At 44.5% G+C, this 20,558-nt stretch overlaps 7 protein-coding genes across 7 annotated transcripts; 5 read left to right on the forward strand and 2 right to left on the reverse strand.

Moving 5' to 3' along the window:
- Positions 1-123: 123 nt before the first annotated feature.
- TREMEDRAFT_39360 (uncharacterized protein) lies at positions 124-4,300 on the forward strand (the record flags this gene model as incomplete). Its single annotated transcript, XM_007004913.1, has 17 exons — positions 124-237; positions 441-465; positions 511-606; positions 729-968; positions 1,073-1,221; positions 1,268-1,330; positions 1,380-1,627; positions 1,672-1,999; positions 2,049-2,239; positions 2,284-2,523; positions 2,571-2,743; positions 2,784-2,878; positions 2,930-3,015; positions 3,108-3,168; positions 3,229-3,329; positions 3,423-3,581; positions 3,685-4,300. Coding segments are annotated over 17 exons (2,813 nt in total), but the record flags the coding sequence as incomplete, so codon positions are not given.
- A 133-nt stretch (positions 4,301-4,433) lies between these two features.
- On the reverse strand, positions 4,434-6,433 carry TREMEDRAFT_31568 (uncharacterized protein; the record flags this gene model as incomplete). The annotated part of the gene is made up of 5 exons (XM_007004899.1): positions 4,434-4,667; positions 4,770-5,302; positions 5,496-5,572; positions 5,687-5,843; positions 6,007-6,433. 5 exons carry the CDS (start codon positions 6,431-6,433, stop codon positions 4,434-4,436), a joined length of 1,428 nt encoding a protein of 475 aa, XP_007004961.1.
- Positions 6,434-6,912: 479 nt separating this feature from the next.
- TREMEDRAFT_62803 (uncharacterized protein) lies at positions 6,913-8,613 on the reverse strand (the record flags this gene model as incomplete). Its single annotated transcript, XM_007005048.1, has 4 exons — positions 6,913-7,670; positions 7,804-7,880; positions 7,957-8,113; positions 8,190-8,613. The coding sequence occupies 4 exons, from the start codon at positions 8,611-8,613 to the stop codon at positions 6,913-6,915; spliced, it is 1,416 nt and encodes a 471-aa protein (XP_007005110.1).
- A 289-nt stretch (positions 8,614-8,902) lies between these two features.
- Positions 8,903-10,302, forward strand: TREMEDRAFT_71774 (uncharacterized protein). Its single transcript, XM_007005178.1, has 4 exons — positions 8,903-9,024; positions 9,129-9,251; positions 9,474-9,770; positions 9,936-10,302. Exons 1-4 carry the CDS (start codon positions 9,013-9,015, stop codon positions 10,233-10,235), a joined length of 732 nt encoding a protein of 243 aa, XP_007005240.1. The 5' UTR covers positions 8,903-9,012; the 3' UTR covers positions 10,236-10,302.
- A 2,889-nt stretch (positions 10,303-13,191) lies between these two features.
- On the forward strand, positions 13,192-16,865 carry TREMEDRAFT_57084 (uncharacterized protein). The gene is made up of 7 exons (XM_007004959.1): positions 13,192-13,217; positions 13,366-13,371; positions 15,154-15,505; positions 15,703-15,771; positions 15,974-16,124; positions 16,331-16,493; positions 16,641-16,865. The coding sequence occupies exons 3-7, from the start codon at positions 15,469-15,471 to the stop codon at positions 16,677-16,679; spliced, it is 459 nt and encodes a 152-aa protein (XP_007005021.1). The 5' UTR covers positions 13,192-13,217; positions 13,366-13,371; positions 15,154-15,468; the 3' UTR covers positions 16,680-16,865.
- A 511-nt stretch (positions 16,866-17,376) lies between these two features.
- Positions 17,377-19,025, forward strand: TREMEDRAFT_62806 (uncharacterized protein; the record flags this gene model as incomplete). Its single annotated transcript, XM_007005049.1, has 5 exons — positions 17,377-17,620; positions 17,721-17,928; positions 17,996-18,126; positions 18,205-18,272; positions 18,954-19,025. 5 exons carry the CDS (start codon positions 17,377-17,379, stop codon positions 19,023-19,025), a joined length of 723 nt encoding a protein of 240 aa, XP_007005111.1.
- An 80-nt stretch (positions 19,026-19,105) lies between these two features.
- On the forward strand, positions 19,106-20,412 carry TREMEDRAFT_57085 (uncharacterized protein). Its single transcript, XM_007004960.1, has 3 exons — positions 19,106-19,581; positions 19,867-20,004; positions 20,218-20,412. Exons 1-3 carry the CDS (start codon positions 19,236-19,238, stop codon positions 20,259-20,261), a joined length of 528 nt encoding a protein of 175 aa, XP_007005022.1. The 5' UTR covers positions 19,106-19,235; the 3' UTR covers positions 20,262-20,412.
- The last annotated feature ends 146 nt before the right edge of the window (positions 20,413-20,558 follow it).

Here is a 20,558-nt window from a genome sequence, read left to right on the forward strand (position 1 = left end):
ATGATCCATCCGATCGGGCCGGAACATGACTTACCCCGCATTGCTCCCCATACCCCGGGGCCCGAGCGTCCTTCCACCCATTGACGATGTCTTTCTCTTGATTCCTCACTTATGCTGTATATAGCATGTTGCGTATCCCTAAACCATCTGTGTATGCTTGGAGACGAAGGGTGAGGTGGTATAACGACGATGCAACTTTTGGGCATCGAGTGCCGGCGAGGTATACCTTACCTGATTGTGGGTACTTCTACTCCTCTCCCTCTCCCCGTTCCTCACTCATTCCGCTCTTTACATCTTGTCACTTTCACTTCATCTTTCTCCCTGACTTCTCTGTTCAGTATCCTGCAAGGGATGGGACTCCCCGCGGGGGGAAGCAAGAGAGCTTCTTTCTCCTCTTTCCCTCAACATCGGCCAAAATTCGAAACATGCTGACCGATTCGACACTCAAACTGAGCTGGATAATCGGTAAGTGTTACCGTACCAATACCAGTCTCTTTATTGATTATATAGTAATACCAATGCCTCGCTTCTACGTTATGTTGAAAATGTACGTCGACATGGACACCGAGCCGCGAAGATTGATCCCCTTGATTTGATGGATCGAGAGTGAGTCATCTATCCAGCTAAGTATCCTTTGTGAACGTACTCCACATGTCTTCCCGATGCTCCGTTACCCTTTTGGTCAAGAGTAAAGGTGTAAGTAATGAATTTTTCGCTGATTGTACCAGCCCAGTTGGTGCTTTGAGCGCTGAACGTTATGGTCTTTCATCTACCACATCGTATCCCCTCCAAGGGATCCTTCATCTCTCCTCGCCATCTTTCGACGAGACAAACACCCCCAGGACAGAAATCGGTGAAGGTAGCAATCGTTCTGCTTCTCTGGATGAAATATCGGGACATTTGATGAAGACTTATGTGGGACATATAGGGTATGAGTACATGCATTGTCCTGATAAGAATGAGAGATTGTGAGTTGTCTTTCTACCACCTTCGCTTTTCCCGTCGCGCATTTATCACTGAGGGATGTTTGTGAACGATGGAAGGAATTGTGAGACTTCTGAGCTAATCACAGATGGTTCTCCCACCATGTAGAGACAGGCACAAGCTCCTTTGAATGCCCTTTCAGTGACGAGCGAAGACGACGGATATGGCGTCTTCTATCCAGGAGCGAGGAGCTCGACCATTTTCTGGCCAAGAAGTTTCCTCACCTCAAACGCTACGGTACGCTTGCACACTTTACCTCTATCACTTTGTAGCTGACATGCAGGGTGTGAGGGTGCCGAGAGTATGCTACCGGCGCTGGACACCTTGTTTGAACTCGGTGCTGGAGGTGAGTTCAACGACTAGGTTCCTCAGGTGCGAGAAGTGCTGACCAGTAGCTGGTATAAAGTCCATCATCGTTGCTTTGCCTCACAGAGGTCGCTTATCTCTTCTTTGTAATCCGGACTTACTGAGATATCCACCCAGTGCACTCTTTGCCAAAATCAAAGGTCAGCCAGAATTCGACCCTTCTACTGCACCAGGCGCAACAGGCGATGTTATCTCACACCTTGCCGCTATACGAAAGATCGATTACTCCGATCGTTCGGTGGAAGTGGAAGTGTTACAAAACCCCAGTCATCTAGAGGTGAGCTTTCATTATCAGCCAGCATAACGCTGATTGGTCTATAGGCTGTCAATCCTGTGGCTTTGGGAGTGACTAGAGCAAAGCAAATGTCTTTACTGAAATCATCTCCTCGTGATTGTCGATTAGGGGATCGTGTCATGTGTGTTCAACTTCATGGAGATGCTGCTTTCGCCGGTCAGGGAGTTGTCGGGGAGTCGCTTGGTTTATCCGGTCTTCCACACTACGGCAGCGGAGGGACAGTCCATGTCATTGTCAATAATAACATCGGATATACAACCCCGGCGTCATTTGCCAGGTCCAGCGTGTATTCTTCGGACATTGGCAAGATGATAGGTTGCCCCATATTGCATGTCAATGGAGATCATCCTGAAGGTCAGTCGAGCTGGTGTGAGGGTCTTTCACAAAAGAGCTGACTCAGTAGCGGTGGTACAAGCTATGGGCGTCGCCTTTCAGTATCGTCAAATGTTCCGTAAAGACATTATTGTTGATCTTATTTGTTATCGCCGATGGGGTCATAACGAGCTCGACGAACCGGCTTATACTCAGCCGAAGATGTACGAGAAGATCAGGAATAGAAAAAGTGTTCCAGAACTATACGAAGATCAGATCATCGTGAGTTCAGCTTTCCCATTTCTACTCCATCAGCTGATACTCAGGCGGGCGGATTTTTGGATAAGGCGGAAGCAACAGAGTCACGAAAGACATACAGCGTAGAACTGGCTCGGCACCTGGAGCTCGTGGATGATTATCGGCCAAAATCAGAGATGCTTGATGGGAAGTGGAAAGATTTTGTCTGGCCAGCTCTCAACGGCGTGGAACATGATCCCGTCACCGGTGTTGATAAGGAAGTCTTGGAGGAGGTAGGCAGAAAAAGTGTCTCATTACCAGAAGGATTCGTACGTTTTCGTTCAGACCATCCTGTTTTGATCAAGCTGACTCGCAGAATGTACATCCCAGATTACTGCGTCATATCTCTTCCAGACTCAAGTCATTAGAACATGGGAACAAAGTTGATTTCGCCACTGCTGAAGCGATGGCTTTTGGAACACTCATGGAAGAGGGGTACGATGTGCGAGTATCTGGACAAGATGTAGGAAGGGGTACATTCTCCCAACGGTTAGCTTTGAACCTTGCGGAGTGTTCAGCTGATGTGTAGGCATGCGATGTTCGTCGATCAAGTCACTGAACAATGTAGTGTTCCATTAAATGAGAACATCGACGCGGGTAAGGGTCGATTGGAGCTTGCCAATAGTTAGTCCCTTCCCAATTCCTCTTTCAAACAGGAGTGATGATGACGTATAGGCTCTTTAAGTGAGATGGCTGTGTTGGGGTTCGAAGTGGGTATGTCATGGGCCAGACCGAACCTACTGCCTATTTGGGAGGCTCAGGTCAGTCCATAGCTTCCCTCTGCCTTCTTTTGCTATCTTTGATTCCTGTGAAATTGTATCCGAGTAGGCGGTGTGGGGCTGACATCGGTTAGTTTGGTGACTTCATGAATGGAGCGCAGAGTATGATCGATACGTTCGTTGTTGGAGCTCAAAGTGAGTCGACCCTTTCAGAAATCTCTCAAGGCAAACGAGGGATGGACGTTAATGGAGAAGCAAAGTGGCTCAAACAATCTGGATTAGTTATGATGCTTCCGCATGGATATGACGGTGCTGGTCCAGAGCATTCTTCATGTAAGATTGAGCGGTTCTTACAGGTAATTTCTCTGTCACTCTTCTCACCATTCAAGCACTCCATCCCTGAGTTAGAGTGGGTCTATCTTCTTATGTTTTTGTTGCTGAATATTCAGATGTCTGACGATAGTCCGACGACAGGACAAGCTGTCAATGTGGGAGTGATCAACCCTTCAACTCCAGCGCAGATGTTCCATGTCCTTCGAAGACAGATGAAGCGACCTTATCGACGACCGTTAATTATTGTTTCCCCGAAAGCTCTACTGAGATCTCCAGTGAGTCTTTCTTACCTTCTTACCTTTTCAACTTCCGTATCCACTCTCCTCTTCCTCGCCCTCATCGTCCATCTTCTGACATCTTATTGACTGATTACCACAGATTGCCTCTTCATCTCTCTCAGATATGTCTTCAAACACTTCCTTCCTCCCACTCATTGATCCCTCGACCAACTTATCCGACGCCACTCGTCTTATCCTCTGTTCAGGCAAACACGCTTATACACTCTCTGAAGCATTGTCCTCCCATCCCGGACCAGTAGCAATAGTAAGAATCGAAGAACTCTCTCCTTTTCCTCGTAAAGAACTCGCAGAGGCGATACGTAAATACGCGAAAGCGACGGTTGTGTGGGCACAAGAAGAGCCGGAGAACCAAGGTGCGTGGACGTATGTACGACCGAGGATTGAGGATGTTCTCGAAGAGGTTCGAGGTGTTAGAGAAAGGGTGAGGTATGCAGGAAGGAAACCTTGCGCGACTACTGCGACGGGTGTTGGGGAATGGCATAAGCGTGAGATGAAAGAGATTTTGAGTGTTGCTTTGGAGTAGAAGTAGACATGCTTCATGACCCAGTCATAAACTTGATGAGCAGGTCATGTCAGTAGCTAGAAGCTGAGCAATTGAGGCTTAGTATTGATAAGATATGTTGTACTTATGCATAATGTGAGGTATGGGTATGTTGTATGTACGTGATTTATCTACTGTATGTATGTAATCTACCAACCGTACTATCTCACTTCTTACCTTCTGGTTCCTTCTAACATCCTACGCGAGACTCTATATAAATTAAGTAAATGCACTAGTGTCCATAGTGTAAAGCCCCTAACGTATGCGTCAAGTGCGTAGGTGATCATTCACCACCAATCAAGATAATCTTTGTAACGTTCAGGAGGGTCGATGACCATACAATCTGAATCCCGTTGAAGTTCCAACATCAAACCATCGTAAGCCGGCTCAATCTTTGCTCCTTCTTTTCCCCATTGATCTAACAATTGTTTCTCCTTCTCGTCAGGTTGAGTATACCAGAATTTATCCACTATAATACTGGCTACATCCTCATCAGGATGGTTATCCTCATTCACAACTTTCTTTCCTTTTAATCGTTCTTCAATGCCTGTCGATACATCTTTTCCTACTCGACGATCATGACCATTTCGTTCGGACTCTTCAACCTGAGTATTATCCGACACTGGAGGGATATCAGAAATCGATTGACATAGTCTTTCCCACATGTAATGAGAAGTAGGATGAGTACTTCCGACTAGATAGGTGATACAAGGTCGGAGTCTTTCAGCCGCTAAAAGAGCTTGACGAAGATTGTAATGAGATGTATGGGATCTTAATGGCCAAAGAGCGTCGATGATTAATACAGCGAGTTTGTCATTTTTAGATTTCGCTTGTGGATCCAGACCAGAACCTGAGTTTGAAGCTGGGTCGATGTGGTTCAAAGATGGATTGATTTGATTTGTGAGGATTGGGATTGGGATGGAGTTGGAATCGGAAGTGGAGGTGGAGAAAGGACCAGATGAAGGTTGTTCCAAAGTGAGACCATTCATCTTGGAAGATAACGATGAGTGAACACGACGAGGATTGAGAAGAATCTCCCATGATTTTTCTGGAATATGTGAAACGTCGGCAATGTAAGCTATGAGATGATCGAATATGAATCCTAAACATATTAAAGGGTCGGTGGCTCCTTCGTGGAAATAAATCCCATGATGGACTGTGATCAGTTGAGAAATCAAATATTACATATGGATATAGTTTTTCATTCCGCTCAGTCGAGAATCTTTGAGTATGACCGGATGATCAAGGGTCGGTTTGGTGAGTTACTCAATGCCGGTGTGTTATCTCAAGGAGGAATAGGTTTGCAGTGAGAGATGGGGGATTTGATAAAGGAAAATACTATTACTCACCTGAAAAAGTATGTATGTGTATTCCAAATATATCAAATTCACTTTCTTCTTCTATTATTATCCAAATTAACGAAGGTCTATCTTATCAGCACTACGAACCCAATATTTTACAAGAAAAAAAGAAGGAGAAAAAGAGAAAGAAAAAGAAAAAGAAGGAGAAGGAGAAGCAGAAGAAAGAGGATAAAACTCACATATCCCCTCCTCCCGAGGCTTTGGTAGCATCTACTAAATAAGGAAAACTATCTGCTACTGTATCATATGTCGCTTTTGTGAGATATATCGGGATAGACATATGTAGACGGATACACCATTCTCTTAAATCGTCCAAACCTAGATAAGCATCGGCATCTTCTCATCAGCTTCTTTTCCATCATCACAATCTTACCCTCAACCCCTCGACCGTCGACTGCTCATCCCCCCAGACAAAAATTCTCTCAATACGAGGAAAAAGAGGAAGCGAGGGAGATAAGACAGATAGCAAAATGGTTTTTTGAAATGTAAAGAAACTCACGTCCATGTGTCAAGATAACAGCATCAACAGATTTCACACCCCAAACAGGAAACAATTTCTCAGCTTGTTGATTAAATGTTTTCCCAACATCCACAATTACATTCTTCCATTGACCTTGTGAATCTTTCTTACGCAATAATAAACTCGTATTACCTCTTTTATTCTTCCATCCTTCCGGAACATCCTTATCCACAGCAGAACGACATGAAGCACATGGTATATTCTTCGGCCAATCACCTGAAGGATCCCAAGCTCCTCGCACGGGAGGATTGTCAGGTGTTGAAGAAGGAAGTGGGACTGTTTCGTGCCATGTTGAAGGATAAGGTGCTGAGAGGGTTAAACAAGGGATTAGAGGAAGACCTGTGGATGTACCGGTACCCATGAATAATAGTTGAAGAGATGAATCTTCATTATTGTCGGGATTCATCTTGGTGTGTAGTTGATGGGAGTATCTCAATTTTCAAAGAATGTATAGCAACGGCGAGTTTGTAATATGAGCTAAACTTGATTTTTTGGTGGTACACGCAGAAAAAGTATCTCGATGCAGCAAGAAGCAAGTTCGCTGAGGGCATATACTATGTACTTATATAGTCGGGTCGGAGATCGGATATGGTCTATGAAACGGAAGTGAAACAGCACATCGTTGGAGAAGTCAAAAGGAAGTTGAGAATCGGAAGGCATGATGTGGAGCCCCGCCCATACATATGATAAGGCGTATCAAAGGGTCGGTTGAGAGTACGAGTAGAGTACTCTACTCTACTCGGTAATCGTCTTGTATTCATCACATGCTAGTACGTATTTTACATCGTAAGCTGGACAGCGGGACACGCACAGTGACATTCGGAAGCTGCGAGAACTTAAGCTCAGATCACAACTTGAGAACGAAACAACACTGAGTGAGATCTCTCACCATCGGCCAACATGTTGATTAAAACTGAGATCAAGTGAAATCTCTTCCACGACCGGCCCGACGGTTTTGTCATCATCATAAGATATCCTGATGTGCTCACCATCAAAAGCAGGGTTGACCATTCCTCTCAATGCCTTCAGCTGTTCCGTTTGCTTTTCGTCCAAAGAATTCCGAAAGTCCAATACGACTTCGGGGATCCTCGTCCCGTCATTTGTCTCAGCCGGATCGAGGACCGACTGACAAAGGTTTACCCAGTCTTCATGTCTGGTATGGTTCATACCCACAAGATAGGTCATACTGGATTCCAGAGCTTGGTGTAGATCAAGCGCCTGGGGAAGAGTAAAGTGAGAAGGATGACTTCCAAATGGGTTGATCGCATCGATTATAGTTATCAAGGATTGTGTCGTCGAAGGTAACTTTGGGGAAGAGGTGACTGTCTTCTGTCTTTGTAGAGGAACTTCATGACCAATCGATTTTACTAGTTCGTTAGAACAAAATGACTTCAGTACGGAATTTAAGTACGATCCAAATTGTGAAAACCGATTCTTCAATGACTCGGCGAAACCCCTTTCCATCTCACTATTATGATAAACGACGGGGGGACCACGTCCGGTATTACGGAAAACTTCCATCGTTCTTTCCGGAACGCCAGAAACGTCAGGCATATAGATGATCTTGTCATTGATTATGAATGCAGAGGTCATGAATGGCTCAGTGGTATTATCAGTTTCGTTACGGAATCTACCGTGCTCAACTGCCATCAGTTCCAGTCTATATGTTCCAGCTACAAAACTATCCATATGTCTCAGAGCAACACTCAAGGGGACAATCCAACTCAGTGAGAGATGGACAGAAAGGTGACAAATGGAGGATCAGGAAACACTGACCAGGTACTGCTTGTATTGTGAATCCACCCACTTTGAAAGGTACATACTCTTCGAAAATGCGGAAATTTAATGAAGGACTGTGACTTAGCATTTTGACCTTGACCATCACTTTGAGTAGGCATAAAGGGTGACGGAAAGAGAAACAATACTCACACAGCTCCACTTCCCTTCGCCTTGGATGTATCCGTCAAGTAAGGAAAAATGCGTTCAATCTCTTCATACGTTTTCTTATCACAATGAACATTGAGAGTGAATTGATAACGATCAGTAAATTGACGTAAGTCATCCAAACCCAACATGGCGTCCATATCTGTTTTTTTTAAAGTCAGTTCGCATCCAATTGACTCGCAAGTATCACAAGTGACACAAGTAGATAGATGACTCACGCCCATGAGTTATCAACAAATCAAATTTAGTCACGTTGTTAGGTGGAAACCACTTTTCTGCCGCCGAACGAAATGTCTTACCACAGTCTATCAGTAAATCCGTTCGTTCATCATCCGGTTCTTCCAGACGAAGTAGAATACTTGTGTTGGCTCGTTTATTCTTCCAACCCTCAGGCACTGTCGTATCGATAGCATCATGACAAGAGGGACAAGATATGTGATCAAGCATGTCTTGCATAGTAGCAGGGATACCTCCGAGAGACGGTCGATCTTGGATAGAATCACCGGTCAGACAAGTCACTTCAGGCAGAGTGCCAGAGGGACCGGTCCCAATGAACAGCAAATCGAGGATCGTTTTCTTCTTGTGCTCTTTGACAGTAGGAGTGGTTGAAGATGAGTAATCGGCGAGGGAGGGAGTGGTCATTGTGAGTTGTTGAGTGAGTAGTATCGTGGGACACTGACAACAGGTCTGGATATATAGTGTGTAGTGTGACACGCATGACAAATGGGTGTAGTCTATGGTGGGTAGTGAATGGTGGAGAGAAAGTTTGAGAAGGGTCCGGTGATCCGGTGAACTCAGAAGGCATTGGGTATTTTTTCCCACGTGTTTTCCCGATATACTCCCGGCCGATCGCGGCCGAGACAGAAGACTGACTTGGTCATCCTCCTCACTCACCACTCGTCTTCGTTTTTACACAGCTTTTACCTCTTCTTTATCTTTCTCCCTTGTACATAGTCTTTCAAACTTCGGTAGTGTTCATATCTCTTACCAAGAAATATATCCTATTCGTTCCGGATCAGTTGAGAGTCGAACAACAAAGAGATGGGTGATCTGATGAGTGACAAACCTTTGATCCTTCACAGACCACTCGTACTCTTCTCCGTTCGAATCTGCTCGTCATCCGTCCGCCTTCCACCGTATTGTTGCTGACCCCATACTTCTCGCTAGTTCTCACCAGTACGACCGATAGCGTCGCATTCACTACAACTACCTCTTCGTCTTCTTCAACCTCTTCAGCTTCTTCCGATGGTTCTTCTAGCAACTCTGGCTTTTATAAAAATGTCAGTCTTCTCATAATCTCGAATCATATAGCGATTCCTTCCTACTCATCTCATTTGCACATACACCTTTTTGGTCATGCTCAAATGCCTCTTCCAGTGTGATATGTTCAGCTCTCTGTCTCACTCCTCACACTTACAGACTCTACGATTAGTCGCCGGTAAAACTGATCCCCTCATCCCACCACATTCGTCGCTATCGTGTAGAGTTTCACTGATTTTCAGCTCTTTTACATCCTTATCGGTCTTCTTGGAGGCTTCGCCGCAGTCTCCGTCATCTCTCTCTGGCGTGCTAGACGTAGACGTGCGGCAATCCTGAATGAAGCCCTCAGGTTAGGTGTCATGATTCCTGGTCTTCCAGGTTACGTACCCATCAGAGACAGGGGAAATCCACTTTGGCAGAGGACGGATGGGAAGTATATGCCGGAATGGTGGGAGGTGGAACCCGAGAAGAAGTTGGATGAGAAGGAGATTGAGAAGGGTATGATAGAAATTGACACGTCGTTTGGATATGAAAAATTGGTGGGTGACATCACTTGTCAAATCGACTATCCTTTGCGGACTGATGGTTTCATCACCAATCACTAGAGAGATCAAACGCACAGATGAGGCACTCACCGACTCATTCAACTCCTCTTCGTCTGATCATGAGGTTTGAAGTAGAGAGAGATGATCCTGACATACCAGAATCCAGTAGCGCTCGTTCCTCCACAAGAAAGACCCGCTCCAGAACCTATTCCAGTATCCAATCTTCGTTATTTCCCCAACCACCTCGCATATCGTTCAGCTTCCCCTATCACTCAGTCTCCATCAGCCATCATAGATGCTTCGAATCTAGGCGCTCTGACCGGGAAAGATGTGGATATGGTCTTCATGTTACGCATGCCGGTCGAGAGTGATAGTCCGGACTCTCTTGCGGGAGTGGACAGCGTGACGAGGCATTGGGATGGGGTTCAACTAGGTATTTCTAGAATACGAGTGGAATGATATTCTCTTCGGGTATAGTCGGCATGATCTTATAGACGTTGTATTAGTATGCATACTTGTACCAAGGACTTCCAATCATGACCTTTGTATTGAAATAGATTGTCCGAGTACAGAGGACAGGAAGACAAAGACGTACTAGAATGACTTCAGGCACGGACGACATGACCGAATTTCCTTTTGTTCTCTCCCCGGTGAATTTTCAACTTTTTGCACTCACTCTATTGTTTCTCACTGAACGATCTCATTCGTACTGATGACCTCGCGGCTTCAGCCTACAGATCTACACAAGCGACTGAAAAGGCCGAGTCCAGGGTATGCAAGGGTGTTATCCGGAGACAAAACGATTTTGTTCACTCCGGAAGATGTTTCGACATGTCCGAATTGACAGAGACCCCATTACTTTGTCTTTCTCGTTCAACTAAACACACCTACTTTCAGACTCTGATATTGATATGATTTCGACTAAAGTAGGCCTGAATATAAAATAAATCTCATCAATCAGTTCATACAAGAAGACACGAGGTCATATCTTACTCCACAAATCCTCGTACTAAGCCACGTTGCATCGAAGACACAAATATAGACGATCAAGCCTCGGAACACTTCTTATCCTCATACCCCCAATCGAGTCATCCCCGTTTGTCAAACGTGTGAGAAGTGTGAGAATCATATATTTAGTAAATTGTACGTTTCTTTCCTACTCACATTGCGTCGAGGCTTACCATCTAACAGATATTATAGGTATTCCATCGAGAAGGAGGTTTCAAGGATTGTGATAAATGATGTCGTCCTCCAATTCGACAGATACACCTTCATCTCCTTTAGAACCTACCACTCCTCCTCAATCTTCTATCAGTGTTGAAATTACCCTTCCGACTCCATCACCAGCATCAACCTTTCGTAATCGAGCTTATTCCATTGATTCACCTTCGGCTGAAGGAACTTTTCGTAAAGGTCATGGGAGAAGTGTGAGTTTCGATCATGATATTCACGATGAAGAAACTTTTAAATCAAAGGGAGAACTCCAGAACCTAAATATCCTGAAATACAATATCCCTCAAAGGAAATCATCAACTATGACAGATGAAGATACTCTTCTAACGGAGACGGGAAAATCTTTGACAATTGGAGAAAGAAGGAAATCTCCTCCTAAACCATTATCATTCATTTCTCGTCAACCTCGTGGTCCACCTTCCGCAGGACTCATCTCACCTTTTTCAATATCGGCAGGATTAGAAGTTTCCAAGTCGTCTCGATTATCCAATACCGCATCTGCTAAAGGATTATCTATAGTTCCAGCATTATCAAAAGGTCTACGACATTCAGTCATTGGATTACCTGGGACACATAGTATTTGGTCGCCTAGTCTCACGGGAGGATTAGGTAGAGGATGGATATCACCTGCTCTTGGAAGTGCTAGAAGTGTAGGTTCAGCATCGAGAAGGGGTTTATCAGTTGCTGTAGTTACGGATGGTGGGGAGTTGATAGCTGAAACACCTGCCACTCCTGGGTTAGGACCAAGAAGAGGTAGTGTGATATCGGAAACTTCAGTGAACGAAAGTGCCAAAATCGATCCTAAAGCTAAAGAAAGTGAGTCAAAACTGTCCTTCTTCTCTTATTTCCCTTCCGGGATTATGGTGAGGATGTATATATGCTGATTATAGTCATTTTATGTCGTTATTATCATACTCCAGGATTGACATGTACTTCCAGACCATGTAGATTCGTTCATTCCCTCGAAGGCGTAGTACCTCAAAGTGCCAAACTTCCGATTGACAAATATAGAATGTTATCACCACTCAAAACTCCAGGACTTGACCCCACAGGTGGTATCTTTGCTCAGGCTCAAATGACACCGAGAGATAATGATTCCACTGAGATGTTGAAAGATGCTGAACCGGGTGAAACGGTGATTCGTCCTAGTGATGAGGGAGAGGTGGTCGGTCAGGTATTCCTTATGAGTGGTGGAGGGAAGGGTCCGGTGGGAAAGAGTAAATCAAAGTTCAAAAGTGAGTTATACCCTGGGAATCTCTTGAGAATTTGACTTATTCGATAGCTGTCAAATGTAACGATTATCAAGAAGGTCATTGTCCTTATGGCGAATATTGTTCTTTCATACAGTCAGTTTAGGTTTTTATTTCACGAGTAGGTGGCTGATAATCAGTGAAGAACCAACGTTGGACCGTACTAAAATGGAGGAAACGCCTCCTCAGATAGTCGAGGGGGTTTTGAACACTTCGAATTCATCCAATCCATCTATTATCTGGTCTAGACGTTCATCTCTCAACTCGGAAAAAGCGCCAAAGGTAGAACCAGCAGCTTTGAAACCCACCAACGCTTGGAATCGACCTCTATCTTTCATCATCAGTCAACAGAGCAACAGAGCCAGCGATACCGATGGAGAGAAAAAACGTCATTCATTCAACAATACTTCAATGGACGGGTTTGAACAGTCTTTTTCGCAATTGAAATCAATCCCTTCCGTCAAGATCGATGAGACGTCGGTGGATAAACAACGTGGAGGATTATCAGCATTTGCTCCTCCTTTCTTTAAAGAACCATACAAGGTTGACGAACATGGAGAATTGGTGAAAGATCCAAAATTGTCTGAAAGAGATATCAACATTCCCATTCTACCGACTACCAACAATACAGAGACGACGAACAAGAACGAAAACAAAGTATCAGCTTGGTCTAAAGGTCCTCCTAAGAATTTAAGAAAAGTGACAATTTCCGAAATACCCCCTTCTACTCCTGCTCATCTTCGACCTCCTCCAACGGCTTATTCAGTCTATGGAACAGATTCTGATCCTGCAACTCCTTGGGATCCAGCAATTCGTTATCTCAAACAACAACAAGCAGATTTGAATAAACTTCAAACAAACATCTCTACGAAGATTTCAGAAGATGTTGAAGAAAATCAACCTATCAATCCTGAATATTCCAATTCGATATTCGAACCACCTACACCACTTCCATTGTCTCCACCCGTTTTCGATCCTTATTATCCATGGGGAATGCCAATGTCTCCTATAGTACCAGAAGGAACTATACTCCCTGAGATCCCTGGTGGATTAGGTGTCATGTGGACACCATCAGGTTGGGCTGTACAAGATGCAGCTATGAAAAACGCTTTGAGATCTACGGAAATCAAATTTTTAAATCCAAATTCAAGACGTGGTCGTCCTAAAGAATATTATCGTTCAAAACCTTGTAAATTCTTTAATGAAGGTTTTTGTCCACATGGGGATTCATGTTCTTATCAACATGTACCTAATTTGAATCTTTCATCAGAATTATCAACATTCTCTTCCATGTCCAAGTCTAATCTAAATTCCAACTTCAACTTCAATTCCAAATCCAATTCCGAAACGGAAAATGAAGTTATGAAAGATGAGTTTAATGATTCAAACAAGAAGAAAGAAGAAGAAGGGAAAATCAATTTGAAAATCCATACGATCCCATGTAAATTCTTCAATTCTACAAGAGGTTGTAGTAATGGTGATAATTGTACTTTTTTACATACTCTGGTTTTACCACCCGAAGTTCCAATGGTGGAAAAACCGAGACCTTGGAGAACGAAACCTTGTAGACATTTTCAAGTTGGGACTTGTAGATTAGGAGATGCTTGTCATTTCGCACATGTTTTAGATCCTAATTTTAAAGATTACGAACCTAAAGATACACCTTGTAGACAATGGGCAATGGAAGGGAAATGTGAAATGGGGAATAGATGTAAATATAGACATGTTGAAGTGGGTGGAACGGAAGGAGTAACGGAGGAAAGGTTGGCAAGGACTTTTGAAGAGGTTAGAAGGAAGAAAGAGTTGGAGGAGGAAAATGAAGATAGTGATGAGGATGATGATGATGATGATGATGTGGAAATTGTAAGTTAATCCTTACTCCTCTCATATTGTATCTTTCCTCTAGATATAACCTCAAAACTCCATTTACTCCTATAATCTAACGTCAGCGGATGTATTTTACCAACCCCTCAGACATGACATTATATTGTCCGTCCCCCTCTACGCATTGGGCATCGATGGAATAACACTGGATTTGACGTCTTCTGTCAGGATGGTTTTTGGCCTTTGGAGTCGGTATTCACCATATCAAGTTGGAGATTAGAGAAAATGTCCTAATTCCCAGGTGACAGAATACACCTCACCCATCTCCGCGTCGAAAAGTCCTACGATGAAAGCTTGGCTTTCGAGTGTGCGAGGGTGAGATATTCGACTCGAAATTACGAACATGAAGGGGATGAATGTTGGATCGAGTGTCTCATGACCATACTTGTATGTTGAAGTCGGACTTTTGAAAGGTTGATATTTAAGTTAGTCGAATTGCATGACTTGTATGAAATTCATGCTTGTTGCTTGTGTCCTTCTGCCTGAACTCCCCACGTTGTCCTGGGTGTCATAATCGATTGATGGCAGAGTAAGCTTAAGTTAGGTAAGATGAGTGAGTAGAGTACTCGAGTGGAGTAACTTTACTCGTACTATTCCAATGTGGCGACGCCGACGCCGCTTTAACGCCTGGAGAGAGGGAGAGGTCCTTTGTAAGTTGAAACATTGCGAAGAGACCACCGTCTTCCGCCAATAGCATTGAGTTTCGTCACTCCTACTAAGCTCACAGGACACGTCATGCATAGACACTGTGTCCCTCTGACCCCTGTATGATTCACCTTACTGCCGAGTCCGACTTGATGCCTTGGCGGTGGGCGGTGGCAGGCTCAGGAGAGGGGAGGAAAACCAAAGCACGGATCATATCAAGTCGCGAGTGATTTTCCACTTTTTCTTTTTTTGTTTATTAGCGATCCTAGCATTTTTGACGCATTGACCCCTCCTCCTTCGCTCGCGCTCGGATCCTTCAACCCCCTGAACCAATACACTCATCCGTTTCATCTTGTCCTTTTCAACCATCTCATATCTTACTTCTCTTACTCTTACTTCTTACTCTTTTCTCAAACTCGTATTCGCTTTGGACGACAAACCTCACGCTCTTTGACAGACATTCTCTCATAACTTAACTCCTACTTCCTCAACACACCATCGACCATCGACCATCAACCATCAACAATCAACAATCATCTAACCTCGAAAACTCGAGTGTCGACGACGACAACACCGCTACAGGTCGAGACGATCATATACGAGTATAGCTCGTCCCTATACTTCAAAGTTACTATTGAACATACTTGTATTTAGTGATTCCTGAAGCAAAGGTGAAAAACATGTTGAGTATCGTTGTTGTTCTCGCGCTGATTCATTGTGAGTTTTTGGTCCTTTTTTCAAGTGGGAATTCAGGCTGATGATTTCTTCCTTTCCTTCGATACGACCTCACTACATACCCTTCACTTTGTCTTGCATCATTTCTTTTCGAATTGCACCCACTTCACGAACACGTACGTGCACGATGGACTGGATTGGAACTTGTAATCATGGTGTATTACACTTTGCATAAACAGCCGTATTAGCCGTCGACGGATGTACCCGTACCGCCGTCGTTCAGGCTGGTGACACTTGCGATTCCATCTGTAAGTTCATCCTAACTCAGTCCTTCGTCAGACACCATCTACCATCATGTTCTCACTATGTCCTCGAAGAGTATGCTTCGACATGAGAGAGAGTTTATAAGAGGTGACCAGGGCTAACGCCACCTCTCCCACTTACTTGACAACACGCCATCGACCATCCACTCCTTACCCTCCTTTGACAACACCACATCTCCCCATACAGCCCGACAATATGGAGTATCGACATTCCAACTTGCCCTAGTCAACGAGGCATCTATCGATGAGAATTGCGATAATTTGAACCCTGGTGACACTGTATGTTTGGGTGTCGAAGGTGTGGATTGTACAAAAGTGTATACTGTCGTGGAAGACGAGTGGGTTCCTTTCTTTGCTTCTCACCCTTCCTTTACTCCACAATTGTCCCTCTGTCAAAACCATCTCAACCTTTCTCCTTCCCTCTCCCCCGTCGCGCCACGTGCACTCTGACCTTGGCACTCGAGGTTTTTGCCATTGGTTTGTCACACGATTGTCAGATGAGTTGAGGATGAGAGATCGACGTTGACAGATGACTGACTTGCAGCACTTGCGACGGACTCATCGGCACCTATGGCATGTCAAACGATACGCTTTACTCGAACAACCCTCAAATTGACGCACCTTGCGATAACATTTACGTCGGAGAAGTACTTTGCGTCGATACTAACGCATTCTCTTATCCTACATACAACGACACTTTGTACCAGGTGAGGCTTCTTCTATAACTCTGTGTCTGACAACCTCCCTCCTCGAAGCCATCATCACTTTCACAATCACTGTCGTGTCGAGTGCCGCGATATCATCTCTGAGGTTGATAATATCATTGTTGAAACAGGAAGTATACTCACTCACAGGTCCTCGCTTGGACTTACGTGCCACTCTGCCCGGAGTAAACCCTACTCTCTATCCAACGGGAGATAATCCACTCGCACACTTTGAACGCTCTGGATGAGCTATGATGTCTTTGTCTCGCTGTACGAATGAGTGTCTTGACGCTATTTTAGGAACATTTGATAAGAAAAAAGAGGCTTTGTGCGCTGGTAGCTTCAGAGATGAAACGATGAATTTGTTCACATTGTTCAGCCTGCGCCAATCTTGAATTTTTTGGTCAACTTTTGAGCTGGTCAGTTCCTTCGATATGGTCTCTGAACAGACACTTCCTGATGTCTTTCATCTTCCTAATGGTCATAAAGGCCATCTTTATTAGCCACTGGGTGACGGTCAAGTTGCACAGCGTACAGCGACCTTGTATGACGTTTGACATTTGGGTGGTGGTAACGACCTGTTGGACAATACCCGAACGACCATCTTCATCACCGACCACTACCAACTCATGTCTGTACTTCTCTGTGACTCTTCGTTCGACTTTAGACCACTTGACTCATGAGCAATGAGCTGGAGCCAGTAGCTAGCTAGTAGCTCTTAGTTCTTCACAGTGCTGATATCACATTATGTATCCTATAATCGTTCCAAGTCGCCAAAACGATGTGGCCTCAGGACTCTCATCCCTCAACCCCAAGGACCATCGATTCAACCTCGTCCGCTTCCCACCTCCTTCAAATCTCCTTCTAAGTGAGAGGAGAAGGTATCATGGCCAATGCCAGCGTCCTCCTCTCCCCTTCTGCCCTGGAGGTCACCCACTTCATCTATCTATGTTCTCAACGAACTATTCCCCTTGTCTTCCTTGTCAACGTCTCGGGGTATACGGTCGGGGAGAAGGCGGAGAGAGGTGGGATAGCCAAAGATGGGGCCAAAGTGGTTAGAGCGGTAGCACGAGCCAAAGTTCCGAAGTTTACCGTGGTCGTAGGAGGTAGCTATGAAGCTGTGAACTACGGTAAGCTGTCTCGAGAATCCCTTTGGAATAGCTGACGGTTCAGGCATGTGCGGCAGAGCGGTCAGCTTCGTATCAAACGTAAGGATCAGTTGATAAGTAGTACTACCCTCGATTTCTATGGATGTGGCCCAATACAAAAATATGCGTCATGGACCAAACCAATTATCATCAGTCATACAGACTGTGTCGAGTAAGCGTGGGTCATACACGGATGAGAAGAAAGAAGATAGGTATCAAGAGTTGAGAGAGAAGATCGAGCGGCAGAATTCGGCTTTATGTTTCACCGCTAGAATCTGGGTAGGTGCATGGTGGGTGTCACAATCCCCCCAAGTCTGCCTGTCCTGCCACATCACAGAGAACGACGCTGATGTCAAGGATGACGGGATCATCGCTCGGTCTGGTAGGGGATATACTTGGCCTAGGTCTTGAGCTCGCACTGGAGGAAGAAGCGACATGTCCGATTGATCATGGAGAGTGGGTGATTGGGGTGTATCTAGGATGTGACAGTAGGTGATGTACTTTTTTTCACTTCTACACCTCATAAGTTGAGAACTTTGTACTACTTCATGCTTACTTGTACTCAGTACATCATGCTTCTTCCTCCTGCCCGGCATGTATATGTATGCGCAGTTATACCGGTAAAGTGCCACGTGTGAGTGTGAGCTGAAGGCTACGAGGTTCATGAAGACACGCCACGGCTTGAGGGACATGGGAAGGGACCTGAAGCCATTGACAAGCATGTTTCACCTTTGTGCCAGGGTCAATACCGGAACATGAGTCAAGTCAATTGGACTGAAGCTTGATTCATAGAGCGTTTGACCCATCCCTTGTACAGCTGGACAAACGCGTCGGCGGGCGCGTCGAATCGGTGTTTACCTTACACCAGGAACCCGATAAGCCGGGACCGAACTTTTCTTCCTCTCAACTACTGTAGAGTACAAGTGACCTGCAGCCTAACCCTCAAAGTCTCCATAAAGGGCAACGGCCGAAGAATCAAAAGAACCAAATAGCTCGATCTCATCATCAAATGAACACCCCAAAACTGAAAACTCAAGCTTGAAGCTCTCTTCTCTCTCATTCCCCGAATCATGACATAAACACAAAGAAGCATGATCCCGTGGCGTCAAACTTGACACTACTCTTGGCGAAGGAACATATCTCACTTGGTTTGTCTTATCCGATGGGTTAAAATAATCTCGAAAAAGAAGATTTAGTCTTTTCCAAACTAAATGAATCATCTTTATCTCTTTTCTTCCGTTTACTTTCCTTTCTCTCCTTATCCGCCTCTACGTCTTCCCATGTATATTTGTTATCTTACCTACTGATGGTCCAGACGTCTCAACGACCAGACAGGGAAGAAGTCGTTTGGAAATTTGGGGATCAACAAGTCAACAATACCTCGTGATTCACCATTAACTTAAGTGGTACTTACGATTAAACATCTTCTTTCCTCACTAACTTCTTTACTTTTTCATTCTTCTCTTCAAATATCAGATATCACACATTCTTTCTTCAAACTTTTCATCTTTCCAACGACAACCAATTCACAAACTTTCAAGTCGAATTCAAAGTCATTCTCAATCAAGTTCGACCATATAAACCACACGACATAACAATGCTCCCTTCTATCATCCTTCTCTCTCTGACCGCTTTGAGCGCATTCGCTATCCCAGCTCCTGATCCTGAACCGGCTCAAGTACCAGGTCATCAACTTCGTCAAGCTACTAGAGATTCAGTAATTTCAGCATTAAAACGTGAAGCTTTAGGATTGAAAAGACGTCAAACTACTGCGGCACCTTATCCTACTTGTCCTAATGAACAAGGTCAAGATTCAGCTCATCCTTTCCCCGCTGCTGTTTATCTGAACACTTTGGGAACTTATAATGAAGAATTTTCAGTCGTCGGGACTGCCATGTCTGCGACTTTAGATGAATGTTTGGAAACTTGTAGATCTACCACTGGTGAGTCTTCCCCCCATTCCTTCCTCACCTCTCAGACATCTGATTCATTTCCTTCCCTTCTCTTAATTTTCACCTTGACGAACAACCTCCTCCGTTCGTTGATTCGATTGCGCAATTACCGTGACATTTCTCGTCTGGAAGTATACCTCTCCCCTTGTTTCGAGCAGACTCGGAAGAAGTCTACATGTTATTCGCTATGATCGATCCTGAGCTTCGTAATTTCGACGTCCACGAAAACGACGAAGCAAAAAGAATGAAAAAAGAAATGATACTGATACATCACAGGATGTGTATCTATCAATTATAACCCAAACAACAACCCAACTTGTTCTTTACTCAACACGATGGAAACCAACCTTCAAGCTTATATGGGTGTCACATACGGTGTTGTCGGTACTGATTGCGCTAGCAATGCTGTCAATTGTGAGTATTTCTCTCAACTTCTCCCTCTCCCCTTTCCCTCACCTTCCCCTCTCTCCCTCACGATGTTCTTTGTCACAATTCATCCCATGTGAGATCCCCAATTGCATTCTTCGAACATAACATCCCTAGGTGAATGATACCATCGAGGTGACTTGGCCCATAGATCAAAATGACATACACTCCTCGGTCAAATAACATACACTAACTCAATAGCCAACAACCAAGCATGTTGTAACGTCTATAGTGATACTGCCTAAACGATAACATCATACACTTCAATCTTTATCTCCACACCCCATCGACTCACTTTCTTGTACAGTCTTCGTGTGATTCTTGGGACATTGAGATAATGGACAATTATTCTGATACGTCGGATGAACTTCATGTATGAATGATACATTTTTCACGCCGTCGTTGGCCTTCATGACAACATAACTTATCTGAAAACCATCTAATCTTTGAGGCAGATCCCTCTTCGCCATTCCTCCCGACTTGGAAAACCCTTGGCTCGTCCCGATGTCCACCGAAACCATGCCAGAGGGAAACAAGCTCAT

Source organism: Tremella mesenterica, assembly GCF_000271645.1.
Source record: "Tremella mesenterica DSM 1558 unplaced genomic scaffold TREMEscaffold_6, whole genome shotgun sequence".
NCBI classification, from domain to species: domain Eukaryota; kingdom Fungi; phylum Basidiomycota; class Tremellomycetes; order Tremellales; family Tremellaceae; genus Tremella; species Tremella mesenterica.